The sequence below is a fragment of the Linepithema humile genome, chromosome 3 (assembly GCF_040581485.1).
Source record: "Linepithema humile isolate Giens D197 chromosome 3, Lhum_UNIL_v1.0, whole genome shotgun sequence".
NCBI classification, from domain to species: Eukaryota; Metazoa; Arthropoda; class Insecta; order Hymenoptera; family Formicidae; genus Linepithema; species Linepithema humile.
This window is the reverse complement of record NC_090130.1, coordinates 4,211,541-4,235,939: the sequence shown is the minus strand read 5'-3', so window position 1 is coordinate 4,235,939 and position 24,399 is coordinate 4,211,541. Positions and strand designations below refer to the sequence as shown.

Below are 24,399 nucleotides of genomic sequence, written 5' to 3'. Positions count from 1 at the left end.
AAACATTGAATTAATGTTGTTTTCGTTGCTGAAACAAGGTCGAAAACGTATATTTGCTCTTTCCAATTATTCGGAGCCAGCCAAATCGCACATGCATACAATTTTTCGTTATGTATGTATTCCTACTGCATGGTTTACTGTACTGCGTCTCGATTCTGGCATCGCTAAATGAGATGCAAGCAAACCAACGATCTCTTTCAGTCGTCAATTTTCGGTTTTATTTTGCGAACGAGCCGCTTGAGGTAGTCACTCCGATGACAGCAGCACTAAACGGCGAACTAATGTGTACCGCGGTCGCTCCAGGTTGTTCTTCGTAACCCGGGGTATTGCTTATCGACAATAATTAACATGGTTGCTCACGGCCGGTAGTGTGTTGTGCTTCGAGATTCAGCAACGAAATAATAAATCAGACTAAATTTTATCAAGTCCTTGCGCGACGTACACCAAGTATGGCACATCAATTGCTCTCGTCGGCCAGTAAACTGGAAAGACTCATCCTAAAGTCCACTCAGAAAGGTTATTTCGACACATTGCAGGTATCATAACCTATTAGCCGCGTATTTGTGATATAACATGCTGTGATCGCGGTATCACGCGCTCGTAAAAACGATTGCAACATTTTTGCGAAAATGACATGACATTACGACAAATATCGTCACATTCAACTGCGCGGTTAACCTTGCGAGGTACACGTGTCACGTATTGCATTTTGTGTGTTTAGCATATTTTTCACTATGCTACAGTTATAGTTGTTTTACTAGGTGCGCAATTAAGTTTCCGGGTTTTTTTTTATCAATGCAAAATGGAAAATTTCAAGAGAAATACAAAAAACGGTTTATTCAAAGTATCGTCCCTCGCTAGCTACACATTTTTGCCATCTCTCTGGCAATACATGAATACCGCGACGATAAAACGACGCGTCTTTGCATCGAAACCATTTATCCAATCAGTTTTGCACTTCTTCGAAATTGGCCAAGTGTAGCCCAGCTAAGCCATGTGCCATCGACCGGAACAAGTGATAATTGGAAGGGGCCAGGTCTGGTGAATACAGCGGGTGCGGTAGCAGATCCCATTTCAGCGTTTTGATGGTGTCCTGGACGATGGAAGTGCGATGGCACGGAACGTTGTCGTGCTGCAATATCACTCGTTCGTGTCTCGTGTCCCATTCTGGCCGTTTTTCGAGCAATGCATGGTTCAAATTTATCAGTTGTTGTTGTCTTGTGTTTGCGTATCATTTTCATCCAATAACGCTTGCAGATCGGCGTCCTCAAATGTTTTTGGTCTTCCGGAGCGCTCCTTGTCCTCAGTGTCGAAATCGCCATTTCTAAAGCGTTTAAACCAATCTTCACAAGTAGTTTTCGATTGTGCATGTTCGCCGTAGGCTTTCTCAAGCAAACGGCGTGCTTCAGCTGCATTTTCTTTCAAGTTGAAGCAGAAAAGCAAAGCTTCCCGCAAATGCTGTTTATTTGGCACAAAACTCGACATCTTTATTGTTAGAAAAAATATTTTTGCGTTGCAATATGTGTTGGTATTATGACTGGTTATTGTTGACAGATGTCCAAGTTAATAAAAAAACACAACTTTAGACATGTATATCGACTACATGTATCGTTAGCGCCATTCATGTGTGAAACCCGGAAACTTAGTTGCGCACCTAGTACATTCTAAATAAAATATTTCTAAATGAAATTGTGTCTGTGATTTTTATATATTCTTCTGTATTCTGTATTGAAATATCAAACATGTGATCTCTTTACATAAGTGCTGCAAATAAGCTGATGTAAACTACACAACAAATTGCAATAATAAACAGAAGATTACAATAAAATAGAAAAATATATAAAATAATATATTAAATAATAAGAGTATTGTCCTTTTTACTGGAATAACTGGATTAAGTTAACATTTTTTTTCTTTCAGCTGAGACGACACTTATCACAGCTTAAAAGTGGCACAACACTATCTCTGATAGAACAGTTGCAGCAGAAATGGAGATTATTTTGTAAAGAGCCACCTAAAGGGTTCGAAAAATTTTTCAAACCAGGTCTTTAATATATTTTTACAGTTATTTATTCAATTTTCTTTTATTCTTACAATCATTTATATAAAATTTTAGCCAAATTTGTATAATATAGCATTGTATATACAGGTGGTGCTAAAAATGCTGAAAATGTTGCAAAAAAGGCAGAAGAAGCGACGAGTAAAAAAACTACCACACAGAAGCCTTCTTCATCTACCTCCAGCTCGTCATCAAGTTCCAAGGATTCAGGATTTCAATGGTCATTCAAAGTTTTTGGAGATGGTTCGCAACGCGGAGGTAAATCGTTTGAAGGCGGTGACAAGGAGAAGACGTTTATGATTTTTGGTGCGCTTGGAGTAACTGGTATACTTGCATATATACTTTCTCAGGATTTAAATCAGAAAGAAATCACATGGAGGGAATTTACGTATAAGTGAGTATATAAATTTCTCCCTCAATAATTATATTAAATCTTTAATATGCTCTAACAGAATGCAAATGTATATTGTTTATATATGAAAAATAAATAATACTTACAATTGTGCTAATTATATATTTTCAGTTATTTAAGTAAAGGTATTGTCGAAAAATTAGAAGTAGTAAATAAAAAATGGGTACGCGTAAAGCTCCTACCAGGACATACTGTAGATGGTTCTGTAAGTTCTCCTCGATTACGATATCAGTAGTGGATATTTATTTACTTCTAAATTATGAAGTTTTTATATATATTTTTTTATAGGATATTCTGTGGTTTAATATTGGAAGTACTGACACTTTTGAAAGAAACTTAGAAAATGCACAAATAGAATTGAATATGGGACCTGAGAATTATATTCCTGTGGTTTACAAAAATGAAGTGGAGACTGTAAACATAATGTCTTATCTGCCGCAGATTCTCATGTGGGGTAAGCGACAGTATTAATTATTGATTTTGTAAAATTACTAACAAAATTACTAACAAATTATAACAAAATAATTTTAACTGCTTTGTGCATACATATTATAAATGTTATCAAAATATCTTTTAGGATTCCTCTTTTATTTAATCCGAAGATCTGCGGAAGCAATGACCGGTAAAGGAGGTAAAAGAGGTGGATTGTTTGGTACAGTAATGGAATCGACTGCAAAACTAATCAATTCCAAAGATATTGGTGTGCGATTTAAGTGAGTGATAAAATATTTCATTATTATACAGATGCTTAGCGTACAGAAATCTTGATTTATAAATTTCATTTGTATTGCAACTTACTATCACTAACATTAGAGATGTGGCTGGGTGTGAAGAAGCCAAGATCGAAATTATGGAGTTTGTAAATTTCCTGAAGAATCCGCAGCAGTACATAGACCTTGGGGCTAAAATTCCAAAGGGAGCCATGTTAACAGGTAACTAACAATTTAGGTAAAGTGTAATCTTCTGAGAGTCGACTGCATATTTCAACACAACTGTATTTAAAATTTATCGTTAGTTGAATTTAATGAGACATGTATGACGTTTTTTGTAGGGCCACCTGGTACAGGTAAAACTTTGTTAGCCAAAGCGACAGCTGGTGAAGCGAACGTGCCCTTCATAACGGTATCGGGTTCGGAATTCTTGGAAATGTTTGTGGGTGTCGGTCCTTCTAGGGTGCGTGACATGTTTTCCATGGCACGAAAGCATGCGCCGTGTATATTATTTATCGATGAGATCGATGCGGTTGGACGGAAGAGAGGTGGTCGCAACTTCGCGGGACATTCGGAGCAGGAAAACACATTAAATCAACTCTTAGTAGAAATGGATGGTACATCGTAGTTTCAAGTATGAAAAAGTAAGACTGGAATTGCCGAATGATTTCTAACGCTTATTTTCTTTTTTAAGGATTCAACACGACAACTAATGTGGTCGTATTAGCGGCGACTAACAGAATAGACATTTTAGACAAAGCGTTATTGAGACCCGGGAGGTTTGATAGACAAATATTTGTACCTGCGCCGGATATCAAAGGACGAGCGTCTATTTTCAAAGTGCACTTAGCCCCTTTGAAAACGACGTTAGATAAGGATCAATTAGCGAGAAAGATGGCTTCCTTGACTCCTGGATTCACAGGTATATAACTGATGAATGTTTTTGTTCATTCGGAGAACGATTAAAACAAATATAAACAACGAGATGTTATATCTAGAACGAAAACTGAATAGAAACCGTCAGAACATCATATGTAGCTTCTTTTAGGAGCTGATATTGCAAACGTTTGCAATGAAGCGGCTTTGATAGCAGCAAGAGACTTGAATGACAACATTCACCTGAAAAACTTCGAGCAAGCTATCGAGAGGGTGGTGGCTGGCATGGAGAAGAAGACCAATGTATTGCAACCTGAGGAGAAAAAGACGGTCGCGTATCATGAAGCCGGTCACGCGGTAGCCGGCTGGTTCTTAGAGTACGCAGATCCACTTCTGAAGGTATCCACGTTTTATGATTGGCACGGTATAATTTTTCTTTATTTGTCAAACTTTTTTCTATTTGCTTAGGTGTCCATTATTCCGCGCGGTAAAGGATTAGGATACGCCCAGTATTTACCTCGAGAGCAGTATCTTTACACGAAAGAACAGCTGTTCGATCGAATGTGCATGACGCTCGGCGGACGAGTGTCGGAAGAGATCTTTTTCGGTCGCATAACTACAGGCGCTCAGGACGATTTGCAGAAGGTATCGTTACGATTGAGCAATAAGACAATATTTTCGTACGCGCATATTTTTTTTCACTGAGCCGTTTAACATATTTCATATTATTTCTGAAGATTACAGACATTGCGTATGCACAAATCATACAATACGGTATGAATGAGAAGGTCGGAAACGTTAGTTTCCAAATGCCAAAGCCGGGAGAGATGGCTTTTGACAAGCCGTATTCTGAATACACCGCGCAGCTCATCGACAGTGAGGTGCGAGATCTAATCGATAGAGCACATAAGCGGACACAAGCTCTTCTGAGTGAGCATAAAGAAGATGTAACCAAGGTAAGAAAGATTCTATCGCCTGTTGAACAATTGAATCTTAATTCTCCAAGATAGAAGTTAATTTATTATTTCTCAATTTTAGGTTGCTGAGCGATTGTTGAAGCAGGAGATTTTAAGTAGAGACGATATGATCGAATTACTCGGAGCCCGACCTTTCCGCGAAAAGTCCACTTACGAAGAGTTCGTTGAAGGCACCGGTTCGTTCGAGGAGGATACTAGCTTACCGGAAGGTTTGAAGGAATGGAACAAGACGAAAGAGGATTCTTCCAAGGACGGCGACAAGGACAGCAAATCGGAGTCGCAAGCACAGCCTTCCAAAGCAGCCTCTAATAACAAACAACCGCAGCAACGACTGTAATTGTAACATTTTAGTCTCTCAAGTGCTTTGTATAATAGTTCGAAATACACAATTATGATAAGTTTATGGATGTTCAACAATATTTAGCTGCATCGGTTATCGCTGTGTGTGGATGAAATTGTCAGTTTAACGTGACACTTTTGTGATGCTTTATTTAATTGAATTTAAATTGCACTTGACGAACTCTCCTTCATTGCGTTAGTTCCGTTTTCATAATCATCAGCTGCACAGTGAACAGTATTGTACAAAATCATATCGAACTCAAAACTTGAAGATCTCTTTTGCGTTATGTAATAAAACTGTGGATACTCTGTCAATTTTTCGATTATTATCAAAGACACGTTTTTTTTTTTTTTTTTTCGTTTGATTTTACGATAATTTTAATATCGTCACCTTTCTTTTAAGTCAAAAGTTATATTATCATGATAGGACTTGATATCTTTTTTTTAAGCCGAAAATTATGTCATGTTCTTTTGAGCTATAAAGACGGGCAAACATGAAATATGTAAAAGGTGATTTTCACGTCGATGTTTGCAAGCTATATTCACTTAATCTTGAGCGATGGCGGTTATTTTGCATATTTATTCAATCTTCCCGGGAGCGGCGTATCGTCTACAATGCGTGGTCTGAAAAAAATAAACTCAGCAATTACGGGAGGATGCGCGGTCGAATGAATTATTCAGCCTGTAATCCATATTTAAGGTTTAGTTTATTGATAAGAAACATGTCAATAACACGATCGGCTTTTGCATTACATTATTGGGTACGAATTAATTTATATCTGACGTGCTGTTTATTGCACACCCGCTGTAAATATATATGTAAAATTGCTTTCGTTGACGCCGCGGCGGCGGAGCGCCGCGGCCTGCGCTACGAAAAATTTGTAAAAGGTATCCGCGGCTATGTTATTCGTGGTTCACTCGCGTACGTTGGTCGTGAACGTGTTTTGTCGTCACCCGTAAAACGCCTTATCCTACACTCCTTGTCGCGCTCGAGCGAATATCTCATTCGCGTTTCCGTCAGTCACGCCCGATTCAGCACCTGATGCGCGAAACGCCGAACGTCACTATCGGCTTGAGAACTTTAACGAAAAATAATTGCCGATAGCACGTCGCACCGCACGTAATATCCCGAAAGTTTGGAAAGCTCTTTCTGTGAGATATCCGAGGAATTGGGGCGTTTTTTTTTTTTTTTTGTTGCTTTTTTTGGTTATCTAAATGTGGTCGCGTGCAAGTATTTTCTTCCAAATCGCATCGAATAGATCTCGGCGTCGCGCTGGAATTTGTCTTCTCAGGCACTGAATCTGCGGACTGCTCGGATGTTCGGTACAGCACCTTTCTTCGAAGGACAATCACTCCGTATTGATCCTACAGATACCCGACGGTGTAGGTGTACAGATGCAACGACACGACGTTATAAATGACTAACAAAGTTTGGTTTGACATTAAAAAGTACGCGCGACGTGTACATATTTCTAGTTGAAGTTTGGTGTTACATTGTTCCAAAATTGGCAAATTCACCTTTATCACCGTTCGTACATGCATGAATTCTTAATTGTAGTCCGCAGAGTTTGCACATGCGTTGCAGTTCGGTTTGAGAAGAAGTTGTACACAATACTGTATCGCAATATCAATGTTGATATTACAACAGTACTCTGTTTCCGATCTAATTGTTGGATTATCGATTTTACGTAAGTAATCATTGCTACAAATCATGCATTAGCTGAATTCTAAACGTTTCTGCATATTTCATTGAGTTGAGTTGTTATCGGAAACAAAAACTTATAAAAAGACCTGGAATATTACTTCTGCACTAATTTTTTTTTTTTTTTTTTTTTTTTTCTATATCCGATGGACATTTTTACTTTCTGATTGGTTTCGGCCATTTGTTCGCAGCATTGTTTCATTGGAAGAACATCTCATCTATGAAGTATTTTATTCTAACGTTGCGGACAACGTTTCTTATTGCGATGCAAACGTATCCTGCATTTATTATCGTTCTTGCAATATTTCCAAATCGCACGACTGTCGAGGAAATTTGATACCCGTGTGCCATTGAAAGTAAGCTTCAGCTGCTTCGAATATTGAGTCGCCTGCTAACAAACCGCTATGTATATATTCTAAAAATTCTATAAACCTGTCCGCCCTTCTTCTCCGTGTAAGAAGTGAATTTTCTTCAAATTCACTTTTATTCGCGCTACAAACTGATACGGTTACAAGTTTCCGACAGCCGCAATGAAAATCTCTCGTGTTTTTCCATCATGAAAACTTCATGCGCAGGCAGATCGGGGAGCAAAAAATTCTCTGCCAATGCAATTTCATTCGTATAATTTCGGACCTTTCCACGATAATATTGTCACAAATCAAATCGTGTTACGTATGTTGCATTAGCCAGTAATTGTTCAACTGTCCTGTCGGAGGAATGCCTTAGGAAATTATGTGAAAAGACGCACCTTCTTCTTTTTTGTATTCATTTCACTTTTAGTCTCATCCGTTGAGTGACAATTTTTCTTACATGTGGCGCAATCGGCAATCAGGATAAGAGAATGTCGTAAATCATCGAGCGATACAAGCTGCACTGCGATACGCATTATCATAATCGGGTGCGAATCGGTTTTAAACGTTTTCATCTTTTCGTTTTCAAATCTTTTTCTTTCGGCGTGTGTATGTGTGTGTGTGCATAGATTTGGCACCTGCATACGGAATGGCTGTTTTAATGACAAAGCGATACGTTATTGTTATATTATCGAAATTTACAATGCATTTATTTTGCTTTTTTTTTTTAATAGAATTCGTTCAGAAGCTCGTCCTGTTACAAAAAGATAAATTTTTATTCGTTCGATAAGATATTCGTTCGCCGATACGAAAGAAAAAGATTTCTGCGATCAGAATTAATATCGCGGCTCCGCCGGTTCGCTTCCAACTATCAAATTTTTCCCTCTTTTTTTTTCTTCTTCCCCCCCCCCCCTTAAATCTTTGATCCCAAGACAGCGTCAATCTGAAATGGCAATCTTCCCAGCGTTTCTACAAAACTATACGATTTATCGAGTAAATATTTATAGATTTCGAAAGTATCGTTAACTTAGCACTAATTCACTAATCAAGTATATCGTACAATCACTAAATTATTGCTTTGTCGTACCTTGTATCACACTAATCTAAACCCTACGTTTCCTTACGCGTCTTTCTCCTCTTCCTCCTTCCGTTTTCCGTTCTCTCGAAAAGCCAGGTTTAGCGGTGATCATGCCTGCTTCTCCGCGAGTTCGTGTACATGATTTATGCATGGATGTGTAATTATTTTACGTGTATCTTCTTAACACATTGACTACCGCGACATTTCTTCGCTTCTCTGTTTTCATTAATTAATACAATAATTTCGGAAATATATTAATCGGAGGAATCACTTGAAATTCTTTCGTTCCAACACGAACGCATTTCGGCAACGCAATGTAGAGGCGAAAATGATCGGTACGGCAATCGAGGGTTGTTTTAACACGCGGCTACAAGTTTATGGAAGTCAATGTGCTGACGGGTCCGCTATCAAGCGAGAATATTAACCATCGCGCGAGAGAAACACATCTTATCTCTCACCGCAACGCGGTAAGAAGCGTACTGGTCTTGCAAGATTTGTTCAAACAATGGCGAGCGCATAAAACGTACGATGACGTCGTCAAATTGAGAAAACGGGCAAAAACGATCGATACTCGGATTTCAGCGTGGTTCCATCGATTAACACATACATGTACATACATCTATATATATAGTTTTTTTATATATATATAATGGATGCTTGTCTAAGTATTATATTTATATTTACGTGTACAATGCTTGTCACATTTTCGTTGTTCTCTTTTTATCTTCGATATATTAACATTCAGTTGGTTGAGTGAGTTATTTTCTCTATCGCTTATATTGACGATTCTTATCACCTCAAAAACGATATATACTACGACGGTTAAATTCGCCGCGTGCGCGGCATAGAAACAGTTTAGCAACTTGGTCCTCTTTAATTGGGAGTCTTTGTATTAATGTGCGACCATTCGGTACCTTCTTTCACTCATTTTGCATTATTATTGTTGTTTGCGAGTAATTTTTCTATTGGGCGCTCTTCATCCCCCGCCGTGACAATCTTATTATGATACAAGAAATTTCGCTTACAAAGAATTAAACTAATATGACACGAGAGAATAATTGCTTTCGCTTACTGTTGCCCGTAAAATTCGCAGGACAAACTTATTTCTTAAAATAACATTCCGGCTTTGTGTTTGATTAAAAGCAAATATATCTGTGTATACTTTGTTTTTTTCATATAAGTGAGTTTTCACTTTTAGTAAGACAAACGCGCTCGATTGTGAAGTCACTGTCGTTTTCGCTCGATTCTAAGTCCGACATGCCGCGTTCGGTTCGGACGAGAAACTTTCCCCAGACCGAGAAACGTGTGAGGCATGATCGTCCTGGGGCCTGGCTTAAATCATTCGCATATTGAAAAAATAGTGATGACAGCCCATCTATCTCGCCTTTACGAGTTATCAGTTCTGTGGCTTGTGATCTCATTCTCTCGACACAATTCACCCCCTCTGTTATAACATTTTGTCTTTTTCTTGCCTCTATTGAGTAATTCTCGTTGAGTATATCGCGCCGATAAATATCGAGTTTTCGTGGGAAGATTTCATGGTGCTTTCTTGTCTGTGCTACGCGATAAAAAAAAATGTCAGGCAAAAATTGATCCAATAATTTCATGTTAATTGCTTAATTGCTAGATATTTTTATTTGAATTTATTGGCGTCATATTTACGAAAATTTTGATCTCTTAATCGATTGTACTTTTTAAAATAATTTTCACAGAAATAATAACGATAATTAATGATAGAAATGCAATTTTAAGAACGCGAAAATCTTGTTTTAATTATAAATTGCAAAACTGAAAACCTGTGTTATCACACATACGTGCATTGCAGTGCTAAGTTTTAAGCTAAAAAACTATTTTACTGTTCGCAATGTACGTGAAATCCTGCCACGAAACATCGTTCCACACTTCTTGTTACTCTTCTTGTTCGCGATACTAAAACTACTATAAACTGTGCCACGATGTTCACGTGCCCGTCGATGGAGCTCACTTGGGATCCAACTGGGGCGATCGTGGATCGTTGCACATCCTCTTTTATTCCTCCTTTTTTTTTATTATTGACTACCGTTATGAGTTACTCTATTAATTTATAGATTCGATTGACTGTCGAGTATTGTAATATAGTATAAGAGACAAGTGTGTCTATAGTTAATTTCAAATATTACGAAAAACTTTGCCGTGCTGCAGAACTACGTGCGCTTCGTGATTTTTCTCGTAAGAATAAGCATCCACTTTCTTACGAGACGACTTTATATTTTAATCGAGACACAATGAAATGTAAGAATAAATGCGATGTAGCGATAAATTCATCCCGCCGAAATAGACAAATTAAATTCGTTTAAGAGAAATTAAATTAAATCTCGGAGAGATTAAATTAAAATCTGTCATCTCGTTTCAGCTATTTTGCTTTAGCGGGGAAAAAATTCGGCCAGAACAGAAAATAATAATCGATGCGCGATGAATATATTTTTTTTTATTTCCGAGCAATCATCATGTCAGATTAATTATTTTATCTTCTCTTCTGCGCTCTAATTTCGTTACTTTTTGCGGTTATTATTTTATCGGATCGATAATTTTATTTCACATGTCTCGTATCTCATTTCCACATTTCAGTGTGTCTCGATATCATCCGCCCGTCGCGTTCTCGAGAGGGAGGGAAAATCAGTCCTAAGTAAGAGACTTCCGGAAAAACGTCAATTTCTCCTCTACGTTTATCGCCGCGCTTCTACACGGCAGCGTCACGCATGCCATAAGCGATCGAGGTGTCTATACGCGTTATTCTCTTGGTGTTGATATTTTTGTACTAACTAAAATCACTAAAGCTCTCTTTCTCTCTTTCTCTCTCTCTCTTTCTCTCTCTCTCTCTCTCTCTCTCTCTCTCTCTCACTGGGCGTTCATTTCATTAACAATACTGCATACTATCGTACGTTTAATTAATTACACTCAATTAATCCCTTTCACTATTTTACACTCGTAAAATTTCCCATACCAAAATATCTCTAAGTTACACTAGAAACGCTCTAGACGGGTACAGGGGTGAAAGTAAAGTATATACGACGAGAAAATAAGCGTCGCTTCCTCTTCAATTGTACATGCAACCGCCTTAGGCAACTAAGATAAAAGGGATGTAATTCAAGCGCAACTTGTTGACTAGATCGTAAGTACTTTTTCTTCTCCTTTTAATTCCACCCTAGTGCTCTTCTGTTCTCTTTGGTCATATCTTTGGTATGACATTACGAATTGCACCATTCTACAGAATGCAATTCACTTTTTTCATTCTCCTTGCGCGAAACTCTGTCGCGCTAAAATAAATAAGAAATATCGTTCACAAGCGACGGAATAATTTGCTCGGTATGTCCAGCTTCAGCGTGTCGCACTATATATACACTCGTTACACACGACTTTTTATCATATTGCTGAAAGATCTTGTCTTGCTCTCGACAGTCGACGTCGTAAAGCAAATCCTGCCCGACTCCGTCGTGAAATAAAAATATGACTAGATGCAGCGAATCGACTTCGCGAAGTAAATAAATTGAGCAACAATTTTTTCGCCTGATGCGTTATTCGATTTTTCTTAAGTTCTATGCATGTAAATAATATATAATAAACTAATTAATTAATTGTATAAATAATAAATTTTATATAAAACTTTGTAGGAACTTTGGTAATAATGTAAACGATAAGTAAGGAACTCGTTAAAAAAAAAGTAATCTCGTAACTTCATATATGAAGTATTGTAAAGTTCGAATCAAAATAAAGCACGCAATTGATGTCTCAGAAATGATCGAATCTAAGAACGTTGATGCGGCATACACGATGCTATTCACCCGGCTAGAGAAATTGCGGAATCCTTAGCGGTTCGAGATGTAACTTACGCGAATGCGAAAAAAAGAATCGATAAAGTTTCGGCAAAATGTTGCAATTGACCGCGATCTTGTTCGCGCTTTTAACAACCGAGGAAATGATGTGTTCCATAATTCAGGGGAGTAGTACGACCGACCCTTTTGCCACCGAATGGTCATTTCTGCATTCAACAGGTGGTCCAGTTTACGTGAAATGTTGATGAAAACTTTCCACGAGCACCCCGCGTGTATTACACTAAGGATGCCGGCAAAAATCGCGCAGGTGCGCTTTCGCAAAGGACAATGCGCGAAAGACTGCTCGCACGCTGCGGTTCGCCGTGCGCGGAATACGCCTTGAACAAAGACAGACTAGCACCTCGTTTTTTTCGCACTAACGTAAAACATATCGTCAGTTCCTAATTATAATTATGAGATTATTTTTTCAGTAAGTGAGATCAACAGAGATCGACTCCGTTCGCGAGATTAAAAACCATCTTATCTTAGAAGCGGACAACGAGCGAACTCTCTTTACCGCGTCGAGCAAGGATGAATGAAAAAAGCGACTCTTAAGCTACGTAAGAAATGTATTGCACTTTCGTCTGCGATCGACTTTATCGCTGCTCATTCCGGGAGTATCTCGACTCGTCGTTTTTTTGCGAATTCACGAAGTGAGGCGCATCTCGGGATGCCATCGTATCGATCTTCCCAGCAAGAAGACGCCCAAACATAGTGAAATATTGATATCATTTTATGTCGGAGCATCTTCACGGATTAGACTTACTAAAATGACTAGTGAATCGAAATGCAGATCATCTCGCTTCCGTGGAAAAGAAGTTTCTCTTTCTCTTTCTCTCTCTCTCTCTCTCTCTCTCTCTCTCTCTTTCTCTCTATGCATTACAATAGTCGTGCGAGTTTCAAAACGTGTATGCTAATACTTTGAGAACAGTCCAAAGGACCATTTCGCGGAGAGATTTGAGTTCGTTTTATGCGGAACTTCACCGGGAAGTGGTCGCTCTTCGCCGGTGACGATTGAAAAACTAATAGTCGACTTCGCCGGAGTTGATTAACTTTAACTTCAGTTTAATCGATTCTTTGTTCCATTCTAGTCCTAGTTCTAAGAGAGCGTACAAAGGATCGGTTAAATTAGAATTGAAGTTCAACCGACGCCACATCGAAATCGTCTATTAGTGGATAAAAGTGGTACGGTGAAAAAAAAAAAAAAGTGATTTCGAAACGTATTAAGTGCACTCCTCATCCAGTGAAACTTCGCGAACGATGAAAAGTGCTTGTGTAATAATTCGTTAAAGGTGCGGCCCTCTCAATTTACTTCATCTTTTAAGCTACTTTACGTAAGAACCGAGTTTGACAGCACTGACATAGACGATCGTTCCTTAAAAATATTCCTCCCTTCATCTCACACTCGTATTTATCTTCACGTACCATCTTCATCCAATTAGCTGTTCGTGTTATTAGCAAGAGTTGTTGTTCGTCAAAAATTAACGCGGTAATTCCTCCCGAAAGGAGAGCGAAGCTCAATCTCTCAACGTCTCAAAGAGAGGAAGAGAGAGAGAGAGAGAGAGGGAGGATACGAAAAATGATTCTGGAAATAGCACAAATGCGCTCGGAGCGAAAAGGAGCGGTGAAATATTCAGAGAAACTTCTTCCCGCGAGAGGAAAGAGACGTGCGCGCGCGAGATCTAGAGACGCCGATATGTCAATTACCTTCTCGTCCTCGTTGCCGAGATTTTCGCCCTCCGCGAGTTTAAGACGACGAGTAAATCGAATTACTTTGCGCTTACCGAGAGATACCCGTTGAAATTGGATGTTACCGGAGATTCGACGTCTGATCGTCGTCCATGATGCATAAAAGAGCCGAGGCTCTTCTCAACAGCGACAGCGAGTCATTAGCCTGTTCTGTGATTTCGACTTAAAATTTCTATTGATTAATCGAAGCTCACCGCTTCGCCGCTCGTTATGTTCTTTCGTCATTTCGCTTGTACGCTCATTCAGAATAATACTCCGTCAATAAATTTAGAATGGTATTTCTATTCCAATAAATTTAGATAATCGGATCACAAATTAACCGCTTTGTGTGCGCGCGTGTGTTGACATTTTCTCCGCGAAAAAAAAAACGCGTAAACTTTGACGAGAAAAAGAAAATAAATTTTGGTGAATCGAAGGAGCAAAAATAAAATATAGATCCATCCGAAATAAGATTCAATTTGCCGAATTGAGGTCTTCGAGAAATGTCGATATTTAATCAAATAGTTGGAATGAGAAAGGTAATATATATTTAAAAAGCAACACTCGCGCAACACTTCATTCCACGGCCGAGATCCGAAAATTGGTGTTAAACTATCCGAGCTTTGTAAGCGCGAGTTTTTTCGAGCTCGCCGAAGAGACAAAAGGAACGTGAGGGCTTGCTGCCGTTGTCGAGTGCAACGATAGACTCGATCGACTCGAATTCCGTGCGAAACAATCGAAATCAATCGCATCCGCACGGCGATGAGAGGCCTGCAGCGGCTTTTCGCGAGTGTTCTTCTTCCTCGTTTTTTTTTTGTTTTTTTTTTGTTTTTTTTACCTTCTGGTCCATGAGCGTGCAAAAGTGTGTATCTATCTGTGCAGCATGCTACTTTTTTTTACACTGCCGGTCAGCATGATGACGCCGCTGCGATCTTCTATTTACGTCGTGCACGACCGGCTGCAAATTGCGGATTGATCGGTTAGCACGGCGCGCTTTATTTCAGGCGTGCTATTAGATTTAGATGTGAAAATAATCATGATCGATCGCGAGACTGACAGCAAATTTAATCCCTCTTGTGTCTCATTGTATTCTACTGCGCTACAACGCTTACGAATGCAATCGCGCGAAATTGCCAAACAAACGCGAAAGTATCCTCTAAAATTTTTCGAGAAACGATAGAAAGATTGATATCAATTTTTGCAAAAGAAAAAAAAAAGTAGAGAGCCACATCTATCTCTGGCCGCGATTCGCCGTGAAGCTTACCTGATCGTTGCCACTCGTCGCTCTGTCGGTGCATCGACATCCTGGTCCCGGCATTATGACGGCGCGTCGACGTCGTTGCTGCCTTCGTTCGGCTCGCGCATGCACGCCGATTCCAGATGCTTGTTCAAGTACGACTTGAGGGCGAACGACTTGTGACACGTCGGGCACTCGTAGTTTTTGTCGGCCGAATGCGTCTGCATGTGCGCCCGCAGATTCGAGCGATCGGCGAACGCCTTGCCGCAGTGAGCGCATCCGTAGGGCTTCTCGCCGGTGTGACTACGCAGATGACCCTGAAGCAACCAGGGCCGTGAGAACATCTTGCCGCAGATCCCGCAACTGTGCGTCAGCTTGTGCGTCAAAACGTGCATCGCTAGGGCGGGCATGCTGACGTACGCCTTGCCGCAGTGGATGCACTTCTTGGCCGATTGCGAGTCGATGCTGCGATGCGTCTGCTTGTGCCGCGACAGGTTCGACGAGGTCGCGTATTGCTTGCCTGAAGGAAACGTACGGGGTTGACGAGGGACTGAATACTTGAGCCATATATCCGCTAAGTCGTGCGAGATTGTGTTCACGATATTCAAGTCAATCAAAATTAATCCGTTCATATTATATAAATCCGCGAACGGCAAGATAAAGTAATATTATATAAAATTATGTAAACGTAATGTACAAAATCGTACAAGTTTATACACAATTATTATGTATTATATATGTAGAAAAAAACAGCGTACTTTGAGGATATCTCTCTCATATAATCTAATTTTGAACTAATTTCAAGTTAAAATTAAAATTTTTTAAGTTATTTCGAATAAAAGCACTTTGAATACGATATCTGTATTTATATTGTTTTCGTTTTTTAATCATTTCTATTGTTGGAAATAGAATTTTTCTACATCACATAAAATTATAAATAGAATTCTACCTCGAATTCTGTTACAAATTAGATGATTTAAAGTGGGTTTAATATAAATGCTATTGAGAGCATATGATATGTTTTCCTCTTTAGCGCTCTTTTCAGCTCGATGCAAGAGTGTTTCAATCATAATTTAATATACTTATTAATTCTCAAAACATTCTGAATATTAGTACAATTAACATTAACGTTTTCATCAGTCAATATAATTTTAAAAATACTTTCTATACTGAATTTTTTTTAATCAGAAGTAAATTTGTCACAAATACATATTAAAATAAATACATCTCTGAGGCCAAAATAAAAATTCGTTATATCGCGTGTTCAAAATAAAAAGTCTAAAAATCGTAAAACCGAGAACTGAGAAAATTAATAAACTTCGATAAAACAGTTTCAATGAAAAGAGAGATTGTTATACAGGATTTCGTTTTAGCCGAACGCGTCGCAGAATTAATTTAATTATTTTCAACTCACCACACTCGCAGCACACGTAACGACCGACCTTGGTGGCCTCGGGTGCCTCGACCGGCTCGTTCTCCTGATTCTTTTTCGCGACGGGCGCCTTCTTATTTTTCGACCTGCCGTCCGACACCAGTAACGTGTCGTAGGTGTAGCTGGCCGTTTTCACTCCTTCCGCCTGCTCAGTGCTGGTCTGCACCTCCTTGTCCTTCTGCGTCGGCTGCGAATTCGGATTACTGTTTTCGATATCACTGCTGCATTCGGAGGTCGGCGGTGTCAGCGGCGGCGCCGCTTCAATTTGTTGCTGCTGCTGCTGCTGCTGCTGCTGCTGCTGCTGCTGCTGCTGCTGCAACGGCTGTTGTTGTATCTGCGGCTGCTGTTGCAATGGCTGCGGCGGCTGTTGCGGCAGCTGATGCTGCGGCTGCGAAGCGACTATCGGCGTGCACGGTATAGCGGACGTGCTGTACGTCAGCAGGATCTCTTGCACCGGTGACAGAGGTATGAAGACGCTGCCCGTCGGCACGATGGTCGCGCTAGACTCGTAAATAATACCGGCGGCCGCGGCGGGCTGTTGCTGCGGCTGCTGCTGCGTCTGATGATGGTGGCTGTAGATGGTGGTCGAGGTAGTCAAGTCGATCGTGTTCACCTGATAAATCGGCTGCTCGGCCGGCTGGTAGACCGTCATTTCCTGCACGTCGCTCGCCGGCGCCTCGATCACGCTCTGGGGCCCGATAGCGACGACGCTCGGCGGCGGTAACGGCGGCAGCGACCGGGACAGCTCCAGAAGATCGTGCGCCGCCTCTGTTTCCGCCGCGGAGCGGTCCTTAAACATGGACGAAAACACGGGCACGGGCACGACGCAGGACGACGCGGGCGACAGTCGTATCGTCTTGGCGTCGGACGTTCTCGACTGCTCCGACGTGTCCTCCAGGCGGTAGAGCGTCGACGCGCCGGACGGCGGGGACGGTTCGCCGGTCGACGGGGCGTGCAACGTCGCGATAGACGTCGCGATCTCCGCGGATCTGTCGGAGGCCGTTCGCACGCCCGACGGAGGCGAGGCGGCCGCCGTCGTCGCCGTCTCCTTGGCGGGCGAGACGATCGATTCTGTGGAGGGTGCGATGGTCGGTGACGCCGTCGTGGTGCACGCGATCACGGTGGTCCTCTCCACCCTCGTCGTCATCGAGTAGTCCGTTGTTGCCGCGGGTGCTGTCGCGCTGACCGATGATATCGACGATGACGTTGACGCCGTCGTTGTTGCGGTCGTCGCGACACTCGCATCGCCCGATTGCCCCTTCGGGGGCTCCGCGTCGGGCGCAGCGGGAGCCGTGACGGCCGTCGAGTCCCTCGGTTGCGTGTTGAGACATTCTGGAATTATAAAGATTAAGTTTCACTCGCCGTTTCGTGATACTATTGATTACCGCGCCATTAGGTAAGAATAAAATAAGTTAGCCGATTCAAAGCAGCTCGTGTTATTATGAAAACCGTGTGCCGCCGCGACGGAATCGCGGGGGGGGGGGGGATGGAGCAGCGTGTAATCTCGTTCCTTCGCTTTCATTTGACTTTTTAATCGAAGATTTAACGACGCCGCGCGGGACTTTAAATGGGAATGCCGAGAAGAGTATCCGATTCTCGTTACCGGCGCGATAGCAAAGAGTGTCGAACCTTGATGATGGCAGGAGGAAGTGCAGCGGTAGGCGCAGGAGGGGGATGGGATGATGCACAGTACGGATTGCGGGGGTGGGGGTAGCGGGATTATGACGGCAAATATGTTAGAAACGAGGTCAAAGGGGATGGGAGTACCAAGGAGGTCTCCCGGAGTAAGCGGATATAAAATTTCACGATAACTCGGTTATGAAAGTGCACGTTTCGTTTTAAGAGCGACAGTCTTCTTCATGCGGACGGATCGCGATCCCGTTTTAATATTTCTGCGTCGTTGTTTTCGTACGTCGCGCGTGCATCGACAAAATGAATTTTTATCACGCGCGAGGAGTGTCACTTCTCGCGGCTGCATCGACGGTTATGAATTATTATGCAAATGCAGGTGTCCTGTCTTTTCGCGTCGTATAAAATTATTTCTGTTTGTGCCGCGTAAGTTTTTTACCCACTTCGGATATGTGCAACTTTTTCGTCACGAGTCGCACGATCGCGAGAGGCATATTCTGATCGTAAAAAAAATATTTACCAGGATGTATTACTATGTAAATGTAAAACTGCAAAATTAATATGTTGTCGTGAATACTGATTACATATTTTTGTGTTGATAGCATGCGTCGTTGCGAGTATGTTGATTTCAGATTTGTATAGTTGAGAAATGATTGAATGAAAATTAAGATTTCATCTTTGATTCCGTCATTTCTTTAAAATTGCGAAGAACTTTCAAATTAATCATGTTAAAGAAAAATAATGACGAAAAAAAGCCCTAATTTTTATTCAATATAATATATGATTTCATAATTATCCGTCTTCAGATTAGCATACTTAATAATACTTGATAATTTTCTCGATGTCTTAATCTCAATGTTATCTTTATGAATATGGAAATAAATTAATTTTCTTAATTACACTATGTATCCAAATATTTTTAATTTTGAAGTTTCAATAAAAATCTCATTAATTGTCAGGCGTTTAACTCGCACTTTTGTAGGTGTACCTTTTGGACAGAGACGCAATCATTTTCAGCCAATTTCAAATTACTTGTAGCACAAGCGTGCAGAATTTTCACCTCTTCGTGTCGACGATGTGCTGTAAACGCGCATCGCCATTACGATGATTCTGAGTACTGCCTTTGTAACTGCATTTACCGTCTCGGCAAGTTTCGCATGCCATTTTCGCCGTTCACACGAGAGGCGGATGCGCCGTACAAGTAGTAACGCCACGGAGAATTCCGACAATTAAGGTCGTTTTGTTGCGACCAGGCAACGCATTGTCGGGAATTACGCGGTGCGCAACGGCATATGCCATTATTACTTGATAATTCGATACAAACGCATATCGGGCGCTAAAGTGAATTTCGCGGAATCACGTTAAAGCTGCCGAAGCAAAGAATAGAAGGAAAAAAAAAGTCTCTCGCATTTTTTTAATAGCTCCAAGATTATCCTGGTATCAAAAAATATATTCACCATATTTATATATTTTCCCCATATTGTTTACGTAACGTGTAATTTTAATCTCTCGTGTCTTGTCTGTCGTGGGGAGTTTCGAGACAAAACAACCCTCCCTCCGACTCGTGAATCGATCGCTCGCAAAAATAATTATCGCACCCGAGTTGCAATAACGATCGCTAAACTCCCGGCAAAATACGCGGGATGCGGCGTACCTTGTGCAACAGGGGGTGCGACGCACCCTTCGACGGGCGAGACGGGCAGCGGTATGGTGGTCGGCGACGGCGTGCTCCTTCCGCGACCCCAGCTTTCGAATCCTCTGGCAACGCTGGTTATGTACTTGTTGCACAGAGCCTTCTTTACCATGTAGCACCGCGGCATCTTGCCTTGATCGTCGTTTCCTCCCACCGGGATTAATATCGAAATATCGCTCTAAGATCACCAAACAACCGCGCGAGTAAACAACCCTCTTGAGTCTTGAGTATCCTTTTCCCTGCCTCCTTCCTCGGTCCCTCGGCGTGACGGCGATATTTTATCGCGAGTTCTTGCTCCCGGATCGAAGGCTATCGATCCGCGTGTCGCGCGAAACGAGTCTCCCTTCGCGAAGAAGCTCTGCTCTTTCTCGGCGAGTTTTATGCGCGCGATAGAAATGTGTGCGGCTCAACGTGCGTCGTCAATCGTCCTGCAGCGCGAGCGGAAACGCTGGATTTATCTTCCTGGTGGTCTCCGCGGAGGCCACCAGGAACACGACGTCGATCAATTTCTCAATCGATGCTCCAACTGTTCGCCCCATCTGCGCGCTCCCTCTCAGGTATTCTCAGACGCGACATGGTCGTCTCGTGTTGATCTATCGACAGCGGACTGCTCTAATTAGATAATTCTCCCTGCAGCAAGAATGAGCGGGGGACGATTCTCCTCAGGGAAGATGAAACGCTCGCGATCAGCTCAGCTATCCCGGCGATATATCGCCGTTTAACCCTAGACGTCGTTGCACGATTATTCAATAGGATTCTGTGTAAACGTATATATTTGTATAATTATATATACAGGGATGAGAGTGGGTGACGATCAACGATGTCTATATATATACGTGTATACATTCATATTAAAATATCTCTCAAGTGAAGCGAGCGCTGGGAGGAGCTTCGATCGTGTCTCGATCGAGTCTCGAACGAGGGAACGTGTGCGATGTCGGTTCTTGTTTTTCTTTTGAAAGGGGTGGAGGGGCGGGGGGGAAATTCTTCTTCTTAAGCGCGATTACAAGTGCGAGAGTTGTCGGGAGGGGGATGGATTGGCGGAAAGCGGTGTGCGGCTTGCCTTTGCTTTGTTCCTCGAGATTACCTTGTTTGTAGTATTGCTTTCGTTGTATTCACGGGTGGAAAATTTACATGTTTTTTCACGACGCCGGTCTCATACCTGCCGCCTGTGTGCCATCCGCGAGACGTACTTACACGTACTTCTACGCGTTCCACTCATCTAGCTTGTCTCCCTCTCTTCACGTCCGTTTCACCTCCGCGATTTCGTTGTCCTTCGCTTTCTCCGGCAGTAACATGCGTAACCGCGGAAAGAAGACGCGCGAGATTTCCGTCGCTCCGACTTCGCGAGGGAATGCGATTGCGCTCACTCGCCCGGCTGGTCCACCAGGTGATATCGCGTCTCGTTGACGCTCGATGCGACCGCTGATCTAGGACGCGCGCGTCTCGACGACAATAGCCTCATCGCGACGATCTCGGATTCACACCGACGGCGACGAGTTAATTAGGGCGGTGTATAAAAGAGAAAGATCTCGGTTGGCTTTCGAAATTAGGATGCGCTTAGAAAATGACTGTCCGCCGTTCTGTCGAGTCTTCTGTATCGCGCCGAACGCACGAGATCTCCACAGTCGACGGGCATGTGCCGTTGCTCCCTTGACGATTCCGTAAGCGTAACGGCTTCGCGAGCGCTTCGATACGCGCGAACAGTTGATTTTCTATACGGAATTGGTCCTCTGAATTACTCGGCGCGCGTCATTAGTTTCCCCCGAATCGCAGGAACTCGCAGGAAACGGATAGTCTGATACCCTGAGGATGAAAGAGCAATTTTTCCAACACGTCCGTTCTGTTTTCCTTCCAGCGCGTTTTTTTTCCTCTTCTCGTTCTAATCCAAAGTGTCTCGCGACGCAGGATGAGAATGCCAATCTCCTCACAAGATACGACCCGATAATTCCCGACTGAAGAAACACTGCATCACAAGCTGACTTTCTCTCCGCTCAAAGCTGTGCACGGCGGGTGGAAATTAGCGAGAGAATTTCCTTTCGTCTTCTCTCCCTTCCGCTTTTCACTCGAAATCCAGTAAATCCGCATCGAAATATTCCCTTCCGAGTTTCCGTGGTTTTCACTCTCGCCGTATTGCCATCCTCGCCTTCTTCGCCCGCGTTTCCGGGGCCGGGGCTCGTTCGTTGCAGCGCGGTGTTTCCGTTCGGCGATTCAACGATCCCTCGCGACCGCTGTTTCCTCCTTTTTCGAAAACGAAGCTCTCTCCTTCGACTCCGGAGGTGGGCGGGTGTGTGCCTTCGCAGGGACGAGCAACAAGTTGGACAACAGGTCCGCGATGTTGTGTATCCGTGTGCGCCGGTGTGTGTGCGAGCGCTGCCGCCGTCGCCTTACGTGTGTGGTCGATAGCTCCCTCTAGCCCTCTCCGCGACCCCGGAAATCCCGCGCGCGCCCCCGATGCACCCCCCGGCTCGCGCGCTCTCGCTCTCACCCTTCGCGGTGCACACACGCAGTCGAAAGCGACTTGGCTGGCGAGCGCGCCCGAAGCTCACGGCACACTTCCCCCTTCTCGCTTCGCCGTGGCGGCACGCTTGCGTCGCTCGCAATTCCTCCCGTTTCTCGGCACCGTTGCCGACGTCCCGTCGACGTTTCCACGCCGACGATCCTCGCCCTCGAGGCTTCGCGCGTCTCTCGACACGGACACCCGCAACGTGCCGCGACGACGACGAGAGTCGATCGACGAGCACGCGGACTATCGGCAGTCTCGCTCAGCGGACGGATATATGAGGCGTAACCACGACAACGAGCACCGCGACGACGACGGTGGCTACGACGACGACGGTGGCGGCGGTGGCGGCGGTGGTGGATACGATGACGTGGAACAAGTGCGAGCGGCGGGTCGACAAGGACGACGACGACGACGACAACGACGACGACGACCGGCGATGATTACGACGACGAGAACGACGACGGGGACGACGACGACGACAACGACGACGGAATCCCCGGGCACTGGGCGACGGCGGACGCGGGCACCGACGAGCTCCGCGAAGATCGAAGACGAAGATGTACCACCTGTAGGCGCAGAAGCAACAATTGTCCGCCGTGTATCGCGGTGGAGGGTAGCCCGACTACATGACTTGTACCGGGTGTGGCTGGGGTGCAACTGCCAATGCAGCGTCGCCGACGAGCGTCGTCCCGCGTCCCGGGCGCCTGCGTCCTCGCCGACGCCGCGCTCGTGTGCAGCGCTCTCTCCCTCTGTCTTTTCGCCCCCCCCCCCCCGCGCTATCTCACCCTCCCGCTTATTTCTACGTAGCGTCTCTCCGTCGGCTGCAGCGCGTCCTCCCGCGCCTCCTCGCGTTCTCGCTCTCCCCTTTTCTTACACGCCACCCTCTTCTCCTCCTCCTCTTCCTTCCCGATCGAGGGGATGGTGGATGTTACCCGCGGCCGGTGCCAAGCGGGGGGGTAGGAGGGGCTGGATCGGCGGGGAAACCCCTCGCGACGCCGATCCGGCTCTCGCCCATCGATTTTGTACGAGTTCGAGGCCAGACCAACACCTGTTACCGTCGGTGGGTGGATGAGAAGGAAGGGCGGAAGAGCGTGCAACGGAGTGAGACGGAGAGAAAGGGAACCGGAGGGTTAGGTGGCGAGTTTCCCCGCGACGGAGAGAAAGAGGGAGGGAGAGAGAGAGAGAGAGAGAGAGAGAGAGAGAGAGAGAGAGCGAGAGCGAGAGCGAGAGAGGGGGGGGGGGGAGAAGAGAGAGAAGGAGATGGAGAAAGGGAGAGAGCGCGCCAGCCGCTAGATACCGACGAGGAAACGCCGACACCAATCGATAGCGCCGCCGACCTCGGCATCCTGCCGCGTTCGCCGGCGGGGTTTGCGATATAGCGCGCCGTCCAACGCGCGCGCTTCCCTCTTCCTCCGGCAACACTCCCCCGTCGCCCCTCGCGTTCCCGCCATCGCTGCTTCTCGCTCCCGTGTGACGTTCCATCCCATCTCGCGTCCCTGTTCCCGTGCGCCTCTTCTCACCCTCGTGCCATCCGCGCCTCGAGTTTCTGTCTGCCTCCCTTTGTCGATGTCTTCTCCATCTCCCCATCTCCTTCATCCCCCCCCTCCCTCCCCTCCGCCATCCCCCCCCGCCGGTTAAGTCGGTCGGCCCGTTTTCCTCCATCTCGCTCTGCCCCTCTCCCCCCCCCCCCCCCCGCGTGTCGTTTATTAGATTTATTTATCGCGTATGGCTGTATGCCCATTGTTCTTACAGTAGAGTTCTGGAATTAGCGCTACAAGTTGGCCCGAGATGTAGCTCCGACGGAATTAACTCGGATTATT

The 24,399-nt window shown here is 43.9% G+C and overlaps 2 protein-coding genes across 5 annotated transcripts in view; one reads left to right on the top strand and one right to left on the bottom strand.

Moving 5' to 3' along the window:
• Positions 1–239: 239 nt before the first annotated feature.
• On the top strand, positions 240–5,688 carry Afg3l2 (AFG3 like matrix AAA peptidase subunit 2). Its single transcript, XM_012374560.2, has 13 exons — positions 240–536; positions 1,921–2,044; positions 2,150–2,453; positions 2,583–2,676; positions 2,760–2,925; positions 3,049–3,184; positions 3,285–3,403; positions 3,523–3,798; positions 3,876–4,103; positions 4,230–4,456; positions 4,526–4,702; positions 4,795–5,013; positions 5,096–5,688. The coding sequence occupies exons 1-13, from the start codon at positions 450–452 to the stop codon at positions 5,369–5,371; spliced, it is 2,433 nt and encodes an 810-aa protein (XP_012229983.2). The 5' UTR covers positions 240–449; the 3' UTR covers positions 5,372–5,688.
• A 373-nt stretch (positions 5,689–6,061) lies between these two features.
• LOC105676374 (uncharacterized) overlaps positions 6,062–24,399 on the bottom strand; it is an 82,344-nt gene continuing 64,006 nt past the window's right edge. For 3 of the 4 annotated variants that reach the window (XM_067352488.1, XM_067352489.1, XM_067352490.1), the window contains 3 exons: positions 16,734–18,083; positions 15,347–15,839; positions 6,062–15,040 (listed from right to left, as the gene is read on the bottom strand). In XM_067352488.1, coding sequence (XP_067208589.1) covers positions 15,400–15,839; positions 16,734–17,898 — 1,605 coding nt within the window. In that variant the 5' untranslated portion in view covers positions 17,899–18,083 and the 3' untranslated portion in view covers positions 6,062–15,040; positions 15,347–15,399. Of the gene's footprint in view, positions 15,041–15,346; positions 15,840–16,733; positions 18,084–20,034; positions 20,798–21,160; positions 23,289–24,399 lie in introns of those variants that run through there. The other variant, XM_067352487.1, reaches the window with a different exon arrangement.